The sequence below is a fragment of the Aedes albopictus genome, chromosome 3 (genome assembly GCF_035046485.1).
Source record: "Aedes albopictus strain Foshan chromosome 3, AalbF5, whole genome shotgun sequence".
NCBI classification, from domain to species: Eukaryota; Metazoa; Arthropoda; class Insecta; order Diptera; family Culicidae; genus Aedes; species Aedes albopictus.
Window position 1 is genome coordinate 7922172 of NC_085138.1, and position 13133 is coordinate 7935304.

General features: G+C 39.7%; 1 protein-coding gene across 3 annotated transcripts in view; it reads right to left on the reverse strand.

The window, feature by feature from the left end:
• LOC109426339 (WAS/WASL-interacting protein family member 1) overlaps nt 1–13133 on the reverse strand; it is a 69797-nt gene that overhangs the window by 1664 nt on the left and 55000 nt on the right. For all 3 annotated transcript variants that reach the window (XM_029858146.2, XM_029858148.2, XM_029858147.2), the window contains one exon: nt 2663–3168. In XM_029858146.2, coding sequence (XP_029714006.1) covers nt 2779–3168 — 390 coding nt within the window. In that variant the 3' untranslated portion in view covers nt 2663–2778. The remainder of the gene's footprint in view (nt 1–2662; nt 3169–13133) is intronic.

A 13133-nucleotide genomic window follows, 5' to 3' on the forward strand; every position in this document is an offset into this window, starting at 1 on the left:
GAAGCATTTTGCGACATAAATAATGAAGAGAATGTCTGTTTTTCCATGCGCATCCTGTACTTCTGTCTTCGAGGAATCAGAATCGGCAAATAACAATTGAGTTTTCTTCTTCCTTTCTTAATCTTCTTGTTCTTCTTAGGTGCGCAGAATTAGGAACCGGTATTAAATAGTGGTCCTAATTCTGCGCGGATATTTCAACACTAAGTTTTGAACATATAATTAATAAACAAACATCATGTAAATGCCACCATAGTTTGTTATAACTACGATATTCTGTTTCTAGCAATCCGGTGAATGTAAATACGTTTTAACAAGTTAGTTTAGAAACTTGAAGGACTAATTTACGCTTCTTGAATTTTTGATCCGATAGTTCGAGTGGTTAGTCCCACTTGTTTTAAACATTTGCTATCAACCTCGGCGGAAAATTTATGTATTCATGTAAACATTCGTCAAATGCGACATATAATGTGAGTTTATATGGAATTTTCTTAAACAGAGGAAACCCTGGAGTTTGATAAGAAAGAAGTCTCAGTTTGTAAACAAAGATTGTGCCACCTTGTCATGGCGAAAAAGTTTATATTGCCTTTATAGAAGCACTTTAAAGTAAATTTTACTAAAATTTAATGAGTGTACATATTATGCGTATAACTGAAAAGCTTTATATAGTAGTATTCGTTAATGCTACCAAATACTTTTGTGTATCATGATGAAAATTCACTTTGCTTAGTAATAAAAGTGGGTAGTATCAATGTTGGGTACATGCAAGGTTCCAATATGGTCGTAATGTCGTATAAAAGTTGAAAATGAAGAATTTGGTTGAATTTGATCTATGAATCATATTCTCATTACAATGTGTTATCTTTTTAGAGTTTTTCCCATGTGCGCAGAATTAGGAACATTAGTGCGCAGAATAAGGAACATTTCAAAAAAGGGTGCGCAGAATTAGGAACAAAGACACACTTTACAATTTCCATGATTTTACATAAAAATTGGGTGTTTTGTATAAGAATTATATTTTTCCCTTGTTTACAAAGCTAATAACTATGCGCGGTCAAAAATTCAGCCAAATCGGTTCGATTTGGAATTTATGACAGCTGATTGAAATTGAGAAAGTCTTAGGTGCGCAGAATATGGGCCCTCCACGGTATATATGGACGGAAGCTTCTATGCAAGCCCTATACCAATGAATCTGGCGAACTTAATCCACTTGTAAAAGTTGTGCGATCAGCTTCTATGCCACCTAGCCATAGCTCTTTTCTCGGCTCCTATGTAACCACTAACGGAATAACCTCTTGAGAAGGCGCTTTTTCAGCCTTTTCACAGTTGTTAAATAATAGTTATACTGCATCCCCAAATTAATCGATTAAATATAATTAGGTTATGGATACCGTGACGCAATACTTGTGGAACTGGAATTAATGCTTTTAAAATTGAATTTTTAAAGCACTTGCCGCTACTTGGAATCGAACTCCCGATCTCCGTATCCACTGGTTCCGATGATGTCCTCGCTGCCACACTGCTATATATAAATAGCCCGTTTTGTTTTACTCCAGACAAGGCTTCATAATTGTGCCACAAGAAACTTTACCCAACTTCATCTTGCTGCAAAAGCTTGTGAAACGTCAAACCCCATGTTTACATTGAAGAAGCTGTGTGGTTGCGCCAACAGGTTTTCCGTCACAGCTTCTAGCTGAAAGAGTGTTCTTTAAACAACTACTAAGCGCTGCTGTTTTGTGTATTTGGCAACATTACAAAATGTACTGTATAAAAGCAGCTGTTTTGTTGGCTGAGACACTTACTCGATTTGTACATCTTCCGGCTAATCTTCCGGAGTTGGATTAAAGTGCAAAAGCAACCGAAATAATGTCACAGCACAGAGATAGATAGCTGTTAAGTATTTGTGCAGTAGCTATATATCGCGCTCGAAGTTTGTTTTGACAATAATGTTTACATCCGACAAGCCGTGTTGGTATTCCAACAGTTTCTTTATTACAGCTTCTAGCTGTAATGATATCGCATAACGGCCTTCAAAGCGCTTCTGGTTTGTGCATTTGTCAGTATTAGGAATTGTGCTGTATAAGTAGCAGCTGTTTTGTTAGTGGAGGCTCCTATTCGATTTGTTCAAGTTTTCACATCTTCCGGGAAATCTCCCGGAGTTGGAACAGAGTGCAGTAAAGGCAACCCCTGTGACAAGTGATTGATTTTTGAAAACCGAGTTTGGTAGCTGTATGGTGCTTGTTTTGCAGTCGTGCATTAGCTTATGGTTTATATTTGACTAGCTTCCCTTTTATTCAGCTTTGACTGCTTCAATTCGATGGTTACACAACAGAAAGCAAATGACTGAAGCTTATACCGCTGAAAATGTTAGTTGGGTAAGCCTAGTGATCAAGGCTATGGATCGCCAATACGGAAACGGCGGGAAAATGTTCTCGACTCCCTGGGCATACTGTATTATTATGCTTGCCTCACAATATACAAATTCATGCCATGGCAGGCAAAGAAAGCTCTTCAATTAATAACTGTGGAAGTGCTCAAAGAACACTAAGTTGAAGAGACACAGGCCAAGTTCCAGTGGGAACGTAGGGCCATACAGAAGAAGAAGAAGTAGTTCTCCAGATACCCCTAAAATGTTGGAAATTCAATCTAGTCATAGTCAACTCACCTGAGCAGCAATCCCTTAACTTGCGGGATCCACCGTGTCCACCGTACTCGCAAGAATTCCATCCCCACGTGCAGCGGCCACCCTAGGTGATCCACACCCGGTGGCGATTAATAATTCTAGTGTGGGTGCGGCTGCTGTTGTTGATTTTGTCGTACCTCGCTCGGATAGACTTTGGACACATTGAGAAACGGTGGCGGGGCGGGAAACTCGGTCACCTTGCGGAAGTAGAACGAGTAGTTGGCCTCCAGGTCGATCTCCCTCAGGGGCGGTGGCATCTTCCGTCGTTCGGGCGCGGCTCCACTCGCAGCTAGGGTCGTTTCCTTTCGTTTCAGGTTTGAGCTTTGCTGACTATCGCTAATGATACTGCTGGGGCTGTTGGCGTTGGAGAGAGACTGCGGCTGCTGTTGGGACAATAGTTGCTGCTGCCGGATGGAGGAAATTCGCTGAGGAGGCTGCGGCGGTGCTTCGCCAATGCTGGTCGCACTACTACTGCTGGTGTTGAGTTGCTGTGGATGGGACGAAAAGAATGGACAAGATTCGTCAGACTCGGCTCGGAATGCAAGGTGTATCTTATCTGGAAGTAAGCTCCCAGATTGATAAGATAGTGTGTGAATAGGAAGCTTGCAAAATATTGCAGCATTATTCCACGTCAAATCGAAAATATTTCAGCACCACAAGTCCAACACAGGCAAAGGATTATCCAAGTTTACAGAGACAGAAGGCAATCTTTTCTGCAGGAACATGTGGTGAAAATGATCCATTTTTTTAAGTTTTCATCTGCAATATTGACCTTTTAGTGGGCGTATTCCGGAGCACAATTTCTTCACAGAAAAATAATAGCTATTCTTGTTGATGAGCAATGGAATAAAATATCCTCTTATAGAAGGACCTTTGCGCCAAAATTCGCCGTTCTGATTATTAATCGTCCAGATTTTTCCAGAGGTTATTAGAAATTTCATTAAAAAGCACAGAAATTTTATTAAAGAATTAGGTCAGAAGTAAATCAATGATTTCCTCTAAACAGTCCTACAATCTGTAATGTTTGAAAGTCATTAAGTGCGAACAATTAGAAGTGGGAGCTGCAACTTTGTCTTTTGATTAGGTAATTTGATTATTATTACCGTTAGCTGGTGTAACATTGATCAACTTAACCCTCGTAATCTAATGTTCAAACAGATAATTTTCATTGCATCTGTTTGTTTTCATGGATGGTATTTTGTAATCTATTATTGTTTAGCTACAGAATGCTATGAAATTCATCCAAATTGAGTTTCATAAACTTATAAATAAAACGATTTTTGCTTAACTGTGTTTCGTATCGTTATCGGATACATTACCAAACATTCATGCTTGGTATGAACACTAGATACAATGTCAGGTTTTAAATCAATGTATTAACTGAATATGATATCCCAGAATCAAATTTTATTAGCTAAATTTTTATGCAAATCACCATTTTCTTTTCAATAAACTATTTATTAGAAGTAGTACTAAAATACCTGATAAATTGCATACATTTTGACGTTGATCTCGTTTTAGAGAATTTCAATCCTAAAATAACTCAAAAAGTACATAACTTGTAAGAATTTGGACAACATATTCGAAATCAGCGACCCCGAATTTAGTAAGTAAAGCCTGTATCCGCAATAATCGGGACACAAAAATACGGCAGCAACTCTGTACTGAGTCAATAAAAATTGGCCAAAAAATTACTGAGAACTCTTCGATGTATGTTTATTATTTGTGCAAAATTTCATTAGAATCGATGCATTACTTTTGACTGTGGATGAGAAACAAACAGACGATGTTTTTAAGATTTTGTACAATCATCACCAATTTTCATTCGCATACTAGATGGTTCTTTTCCGCTTCAATTCAAAGTTCTGTGAGGATAATTATGAAACTTCGTGAGCAGTTTTGATACTTATAGAGACACTTTCTTGCAAAATTTCATCAACTTTTATCAATTGGATTGAAAGTTACTGGTGTTGATAGGGAATAGTGTTAGTGAAAATGTTTCATGTTTTTTATGTGCGATGTTTGCCCATTCATAACTTTTGAATATGTCTGTCAATTTTCATGAAATTTTCACAGAAGGCAGTTGATTATGTGTATATTATGCCTGCAAAATTTGATGATTATTGGTGTAGTACTTTCAACAATACAATCGAAACAATAAGGGGTGCTCACTAATTGTTGTCTGAAGGGCTAAAATCACGGTCAGCCCCAATATATGTTTCGACTATAAAATTGTTGATAGTGCATCGATTTTTTTGAAATTTTGCCTATGTAAGTAAAGTAGATTGAGAGGTTTGTGTTCAAAATTCCAGTCATTTTCTTAATCAAATTCAAAAGTTACAGCGCTGATAAGCTAAACCAGGGGCTGTACAAAATTCAATTGCTCGCGTTCTACTGTTTCATTGCTACAACAAAAGGTACTTCTCCGATTCACATGAAATTTTGCAGGTGAAATGAACACATCTTAAGATATTATCAAGCAAAATTTGAGCAATTTTAATGCATCTATTGCAGAGGTACAGCCATAATTCTGTGTCCCGATTATTGCGGATACAGGCTTTAAGGGTATTTTTAACACAAACTATTATTGATCACTGACATGATCTAATGTTACTCCAAATCAACAAAATCAAAAATTAGATTAAAAAGCCTTTTTAAACATGTTTTACAATACTTTTTCAAGTGGCTTAACACATAGGGTGGGGCGGGGCAAGATGGGTCACCTAAGGATGGATCACCATAACTTTGTAAATACAAATCGTATTGGTTTGTATTTGTCCGCTACTCTTTAATACACTAGTTAGCTATGCTAAAAGTCGATAAAAAGTTAATTAAATACAAAATATGATGTTAAACAAGTAGTTTCAAAAAGTGATCGATTTTGCGAAGGTGAAAAAAAGGCGAGGCAAGATGGGTCACCTTTTAAGAAATTCACGTTTTCTCAACGAAAAACGTCAAAATATAAGATTTGTTCCACATTCATATGGTCGGCGTTCAGTCAGAGTGGACTACGCGATTTTTTGGGCAGGTAAAGATAAGCTGAGGAGTTCGTTCAAACTGAACTTTTCGACGTGATTTAGATGCACATGTGTCATTACATAAAGGAATAATAGTATTTCTGAAAATAATGCCAGGGATTTGATATTTCAAGCGCTTGCATGACGTTTTCTCGAAATCATTGAAAAACAGATGGTCCGGTCTGACTTAACGCCGATCATATATGCTCCATATCCATACTGAGTAAACAAGAGCTACTAGTAAACATTTTATAAATTTATTTAGAATATAAAAAACTTTACGATTTAAGTGGTCCTAAGGCGACTTGAAAATCGATGTTTTCACTAAAAAATTATCAGATTTTTTGTTATAATTTTGAGCGTTCATTTCGCTAGATTGAAGTCATTTATGAGATAGTCTTGTAATAAAAAATAAATAACTTTTGAATGCTCCAAAAATACGTTTAAAATTGAAGGTGACCCATCTTGCCCCGCGGCCGTTTATATGGAGATTATATGGAATGTATCGCATAAGAAAAATGGCTAAAAACCATTTTATTTTTTATTTCCAATGAGCGTGAATAATTTTTCAATCAATGCTCCAAACTTTTGTATATTCATGCTGGTCATCTAACAAAATTATTAACATAATCAAAACATGAGTAATGCGCGCCCGAAAATGGCACTGACCCATCTTGCCCCGCGACCCATCTTGCCCCGCCCCACCCTACTCAGAGGGCTTGTAATTGTTTTAAAAATATTAAACATGTAACGTTTGCTTTAACAAGAGAATTGTTCACCAAAGATCGAAAATTATGATCAATGTCACCCCGGATTACGGTACTATAAACCCAGTTTCGTGTTCAAGAGAAATTGCTCAAGAAATTTCTTGAGAACTTTCTACAGTTACTGCCATTTGAATTGTTATTTCTTCCCTAATGCGTATTTACTGTGATCAAAGATAAACGATTTCTTGGATGATTCAGGCAAGGAATTTGTCATGCATCAAGATAGGCCGAGAAATTCCTTCTGAACTGCAAACAGCCCTATAGCATGAGTCAGAAGTATGTGTTATACCCCGGACAGACATGTGATACGAGTGTGATTCCTGTACAACGGTACGCAGTGTCAAGAAAATTTTGACAAGAATGACTTGAACTGAGAGAATTTTCAGTATGGCACTCATTTCAAGCGCAATTGTACAGTGATTCTTGTATCACTTGTGTGTCATAAGTATTAGACTAGACGTACACATCATTCCAATCATTGCTGTTAATATACTTATTCCTGCATTTATCGTAACACTACCCACTGCGCTGCCATAGTGGCGCGTCAAAGTGAGAGTGGGACGTGGGAGTGCACGTACAGAGGATTCGCGTGGATTTGCTGTTGTTGATATTCTTCTTTGCGGCTCCGCACACGCGCACTCCTACTCTCACGCGTAACTATAACGGTGCCTTGAGAGGTTATGAGCCCAGCAGGCTAGGTGCAAAAAAGCTTCACCTTTTTCAAGAACAAAAATTTTGATCGAAAATGGATACCAAAATGGGAATCGAGAAGCTAACCAACGGAAACTACCCGCAATGGAGTTTTGAAGCCAAAATGCTGTTAGAACGAGAAGACTTTTGGAAATACGTTGCACGATTACTTCAACATCTAGAGACCGGAAAGCTCGGGCAACGATTTCACTTCTGGTCGAAAAGCGACAACATCCGTTCATCAGGAACTCAAGAACGGCCAAGGAAACCTAGGAGCGGCTCCAGAGTCAACATCAAAAGACGTCGATGTTTTCAAGCGTGACCCTAATTTGTCAAGTCTTCGATAAAAAGCAGGTGGAAGGTGGCGACACTGCATGAAGGTTACATCTATGACCTGGAGGAGCTCAAGGCTACAAAGTGCCGGAAAGGATCTAGGAGAAGACGTCCAAGTAGTAATTTTATTGCGAAGTTCGCCGGTGTTCTTCGAGCATGTGCGGACGGCATTGCTGATCCTGAAGGATGACGATCTGAAAATGGATTTCCTAAAGGGCAAGCTTCTAGAATACTCCAAAAAGCTGAACGATGATGACTCGAAATTCGGAAGGAAGAATCAAAAACCTGCCGAAAACCCGAAGAAGGAGAAACCGTATGCTTTCGTTCTGGGTGATGACGTCTGGTATCAGAAGAAACAATGGATTATTTGCTACGACCGGAGTTTCTTTGATACTATAAAACCAAGTATGGGTCAAAGTAGTGCATTCCTTGCAAATGGAGCAGAAGTGTCGGAACAATTCACAGCGTCGAAGAACGTGGAGATCGAACAGCCAAAACGCTATCGGAAGTTCTTTTTGTTGCTAGATTAGAGATGGACCTGCACTGCCCCCATTCGCATAACAGTCCCTTGTGAATAGGAAACCCAGCAAACATGGGACTGTTATGCGAATAGGGGCAGTGCAGTCCGTAAGCAAGGTTATCGATGTTCGCGCACAGAGCGAACGAGTATAGAGTAATATTGAAATACTGTCCATTTAGCTTCCCTCTTCTCGTTGGAACACGCACTTCTCATCCTAACTGCTCTTCCTTGGCTGACAGGCGACAAGCGACTAAACGAATCAGCGGTGGTGACGGCCAGCATCATGCGAGCGAACGGTGGACGAGAGACGCGGTGAACATGTTTTGCCATGTTCGCATCTGAGCATCGACTTGGGCACCAACCAATGCGAGCGAGGCTTGCGCTGATTGGTGGGTGGTATGAAATGGGAATGCTGGGGTAGTGTATATAAGTGATGACATTTTCTTGCATCAGGATCAGTATTTGTTTAACGTTTGTCGAATAAACATCAGTGAAATCCAACCATCAAGCGTTTTCCTTGGACAGCCACTCAATCAGCCTTTTACAAGGCTAACACTTAAGAGTTATTCCGTCGTCGAGCTATCGTCTGCAGCTTTGTTCCTGCGGCCCTCTTCAGTGGGAAGAGCCGGCCATCCTCCGTCCAGTGTCCGTGATCGGACAATCGAAAAGAGAGCGGATGTACAATTCGGTAAACAGGGCTGTCGGATTATTACTGGAAAAAAGGTGCTGCTGTAGCGGTCAAGCGTGTAGTTCTCTATCGATTGAAGGAACACGGTAAACAAGCGATGATCGTTGAACATAATCACACCAAGAATTGTCTACATACCAAGTCTCTGAGTGGATTCAGGTACTTCATGATACTGTGTGTACTTCATGAAGAAGAAGTCCGAAGTAATGGAGAAAATTCAACAGTTCTTCAAAATGCTCCAAACGCAATTCAACCGAACACCGAAAGCGATCAGGTCGGACAACGGCGGTGAGTACACCTGTGAAGCATTCAAGTGATTTTATCGACAGAACGGGATATTGCCGCAGTACATGACAAGTTATTCATCCCAATCGAATGGTGTTGCAGAGAGGCGTAACCGTTACTCAATCAAGATGGCAATATGCATGTTGGCGGACGCTGAACGACAGATTCTGGGTCGAAGCCATGAACACAGCTGTACTGCCCATGATCGCATATCAGTCCCATCTTTGCTGGGTTTCCTATTCATATGGGACAATTATGCGATCATAGGCAGTACCTGCAGAACGTTTTATCGTCAAAATCAGCATCGTCGACACCTCACGAAAATTGGACTGGAAGGAAACCAGACATGCATCATCTGCCTGATTTCGTATGTCAGGCGTTCATCCATATACCGAAACAACAGAGGAAGAAGCTTAGTCCAGTATCAAGCCCAATGACTTTCATCGGATACTCCGGTGATCACAAAGGATGGCGGTTCATGGACACGGATACACTGAAGGTAGTAATCAGCAGGGACGCAGCTTTCAACAGTCGAAGACCAACAATAACAACCGAGAATCGGATGCGCAGAGCAAGGTCATTAACAACGTGTTGCAGTACAAATTAAACAGTTCCTGTAGCGAGAATCTGCAAATAAGTAATCCCGATGAACAAAAACCCGCTGCGAACAACTGGAGGTATTAGGCGAAGATCAGGATTTGAACGAGTATGGATCAAGTCGGAGATCAAAGCGTATCAACAAAGATCAAGAGAGGGCACTCTCTTCGTTACTAAGAAATAAGTGGAGCAGCTGCGCATTTGGTGGACGAACCTCGCAACTACAATGAAGCCGTTAGTGGAATTGAACGTTACCAGTTGCAGTGGATAATCGCCATGCATGAGGAGCTGAACTCGCTTGTAGATAACAAAACGTGCGAAATGACGACGTTACCACAACAATTCCGGAAGCAATATTCGAAAGAATCCCGGGAGGAATCCTGGGAAGATTATCGAGAGGAATGCCTGAAGAAATATCGGAAAGAAGTCCTGAAGGTATATCGAGAAAATTTCATCTCAACTAATCTCAATTCACTTCTTTACCCTACTCGTTATCCTCTACCTTACTGTCCTCTCTGCCCTCTATCCCAACCCTCGGTCCTTCGCTCAACCATAACCCTCAACCCTACCATCTGCCCTACCCTCTACCTTATGCTCCGCCACAACCACTGCCTTATCCCTTACCGTACCCTCTACTCTAATCCTTCATCATACTCTCTATATTGTGCTTAATCGTACAGTCTACCCTACACTCTACCCTGAACCTTCGCCAACTCTCACCCTACCCTCTTCCCTACTATCTATTTACACTATCCTCTACCCTAACCTTCTACTCCACCCCCTCTATTCTATCCTTCACCCAAATCCTCTACCCGACCGTGAGCTCCACCGTTTACCCTACCCGCTATCCTACCATCTACCCTGACCCTCTACCCTTTTGCTCATCAAGCCCGATTGATAGATAGGTACCCATATTACATGGTATCATAGCACAAACTACCATTCCGTGGCTGCTATCTTGAATATGGTCCGCCATCTTGGATTTCAAAATGACTTTGAATATTAATTTTTACATTTTACTCATGAAGCACGATCGATAGATAGATGCCCATATTGCAAAGTATCCGAAGCAGCATTGCCGTTAAATAGCATACATTATGGAGTTTTGGCCGTCATCTTGGAACCTGAGCCGCCATCTTGAATTTTAATACACCTACAACCACCTCCACATACTAAGAAATGTATATACCAAATTTGATTGAAATTGCTTGGCGCATTCCAGAGTTATACCGGAACATACATACATAAGTACATTCAAACATACATATGACACATTCTACCGTGAGTTACAACGTTTTGACACCTTTTCTGTCAGATTTTCAACTATAACTCGTAAATTCGACTGTGAACTCTCAAATATTTTTACATATTCGGATTCCTTGTAAAATTTCCAAATAAGTTTAATCTGTTAAACTTAGTTGAAGTTAAAGTTAGTTTTTATTGGGAAAGTATGTTAAAAATAGAAATGAGTAGCGTGACGTTGCAACGTTGTAACGTCACGGTAGAATGTGTCATATAAGCATAAAAATAGAAGAACATACAAACATAAAAGCATATAAACATACAATCATACATTGACTTTTGTATGTATTAATTAACAACTCTGCCGAAGATATGAACTATAAATTATTAAACATTGTCAAGATTCCAGGAAAATACATTTCTTTTGCATTGGAAATGAAGCTCATAGATCGTGACAACATGCAATCTTTGCAGCATCATTTACGCCACCTAGTGAACCAAACTATAATTGTTCACTATGAACAAGGTTTGGATGTGGAGAACATCTTCTCTGAAGAAAGTATTCTAAAATGTTGCCTAATTCTGGAGATATTCACAAAAAAGGACTGTCCTATTCATAGGACGCTGGGCAGATATGGGTAAGGATACTAGATATGGCTGTCAAAAATCTTCCACAAATTCCTCCTGTGGTACCTAGAGATTTTCCCCCTAAAAAAAAAATCATCTGACATTACCACTAGGAAATTCTTGCTGGAATTCCTCCAGCAATCCTTGCTATAATTAATTCATGGTTTTCTCCAGAAACGTAGTATTTCTACTGGGAATCCTTTTAGAATTATTTGCTACTACTGCTAAGATTTCTCCAGGACTGCTACTGGAATTCTTCTAGACGCTTCTGGCAGGAATCCTCCAGGATTTTTTTCTGGGTTTCCCATGAGTCCTTGCAGAACTCTCAAGAGTAATAATTGAAGATTATTCAGCAGGAAAATGCATACATTTTGTAGGAAATTTCTTGAGAAATCTCAACAAGAATTTCCGAAAAAAAATCAGTAAGATATCCAATCCTAAAAATCCAAGCAGTGATTACTGACATTTCCTTGAAGAAATTTCTGAATAAATTCATACAGCAATTCCTGGGAGAATTTATAAAGGACTTCCTTGAGGAATCCCAGCAGAAAATCCTGGAGGACTGGAGGAAAACTGGGAGGAGTTTTCGGAGGAACCCAAGCAGCCATCCCTAACGGAATTGAAGGAGGCATCGTTTGAGAAATCATCTTCAGATTTCTCATGGATTCCCAATGGAATTTTGCTAAACTCCAGTAATTCCGTTAGGGATTTCTTCAAGGATTTCTCTAGAAATTTCTCGCGGAATACCTCCAGAACTTCTTGGTGGGATTCCTTCATGAATGCCAGGATTTTTTTCAAACATACTTGCTGATATTTCTCAAGCATTTCCAAATGGTATTTCTGCAGTTTTCGCAGAATCCTCCGAGAATTCCTGGTGGATATCCAGCAGGAATTGCTTGAAGAATCCCTGCGAGACTTCTTGCAGGATTTCAGGAGATTTCAACAGAAATTCTCATAATAATCTGAACATTATTTCCATTATTGAAGAAAAATTTCTAGAAAGATCCTTAGAGAAGTTCCAATGACATCCCTGAAAAAAATTGGATGAATTACAGATCGAATTGCCGGATAAATGACATCAAGATCAGTTGGAGGAATCCTAGCAAGAGAAATTCTTGGATAAGAGGAATTTCTGGAGGAATCCTTGGGAACCCCTCAGGAATCACGTCTGGAATTTTTAGACGAAATCCAGCAAGCATTCTGGGGAATTGCCAAACGGAATTCGTTGAGGATTCTTTTGAAAAATCCCTGTAGAAATCACAGAAGGAACTTCTGAAGGAATCCCAGTGGGCGTTCCTAAAGGATTATCTTGAGGAATTTCTGAAGACATTCATAGAGAAATCTGCGGATAAATGCCAAGAGCAACTTTTGGAAGAATCCATGGAGAAATCCTTGGAAAACGCATGCCTGATGGAAAATTCTTGATAAGATTGCTCCACTTGCTCCACAGGTTTCTCCAAGTATTCCTGAACAATTTCTTCCTGTAACTTCTCTAAGGATTGGTATAGAAAACACTCTCGTTATTGTTTTCAGATTTCTCCCTTTAGGAATTTCTCTTTGAACACCAGCAGAAATTCCTGCTAGAACTCTTCAGATATTCCTAATAAGGTTTCCGTTCAGTATCCGCTGAATGGCGACATTTTTAGTTCATTTGCGCGGAAGAAAATAGTTCATAGAATATCCTTAG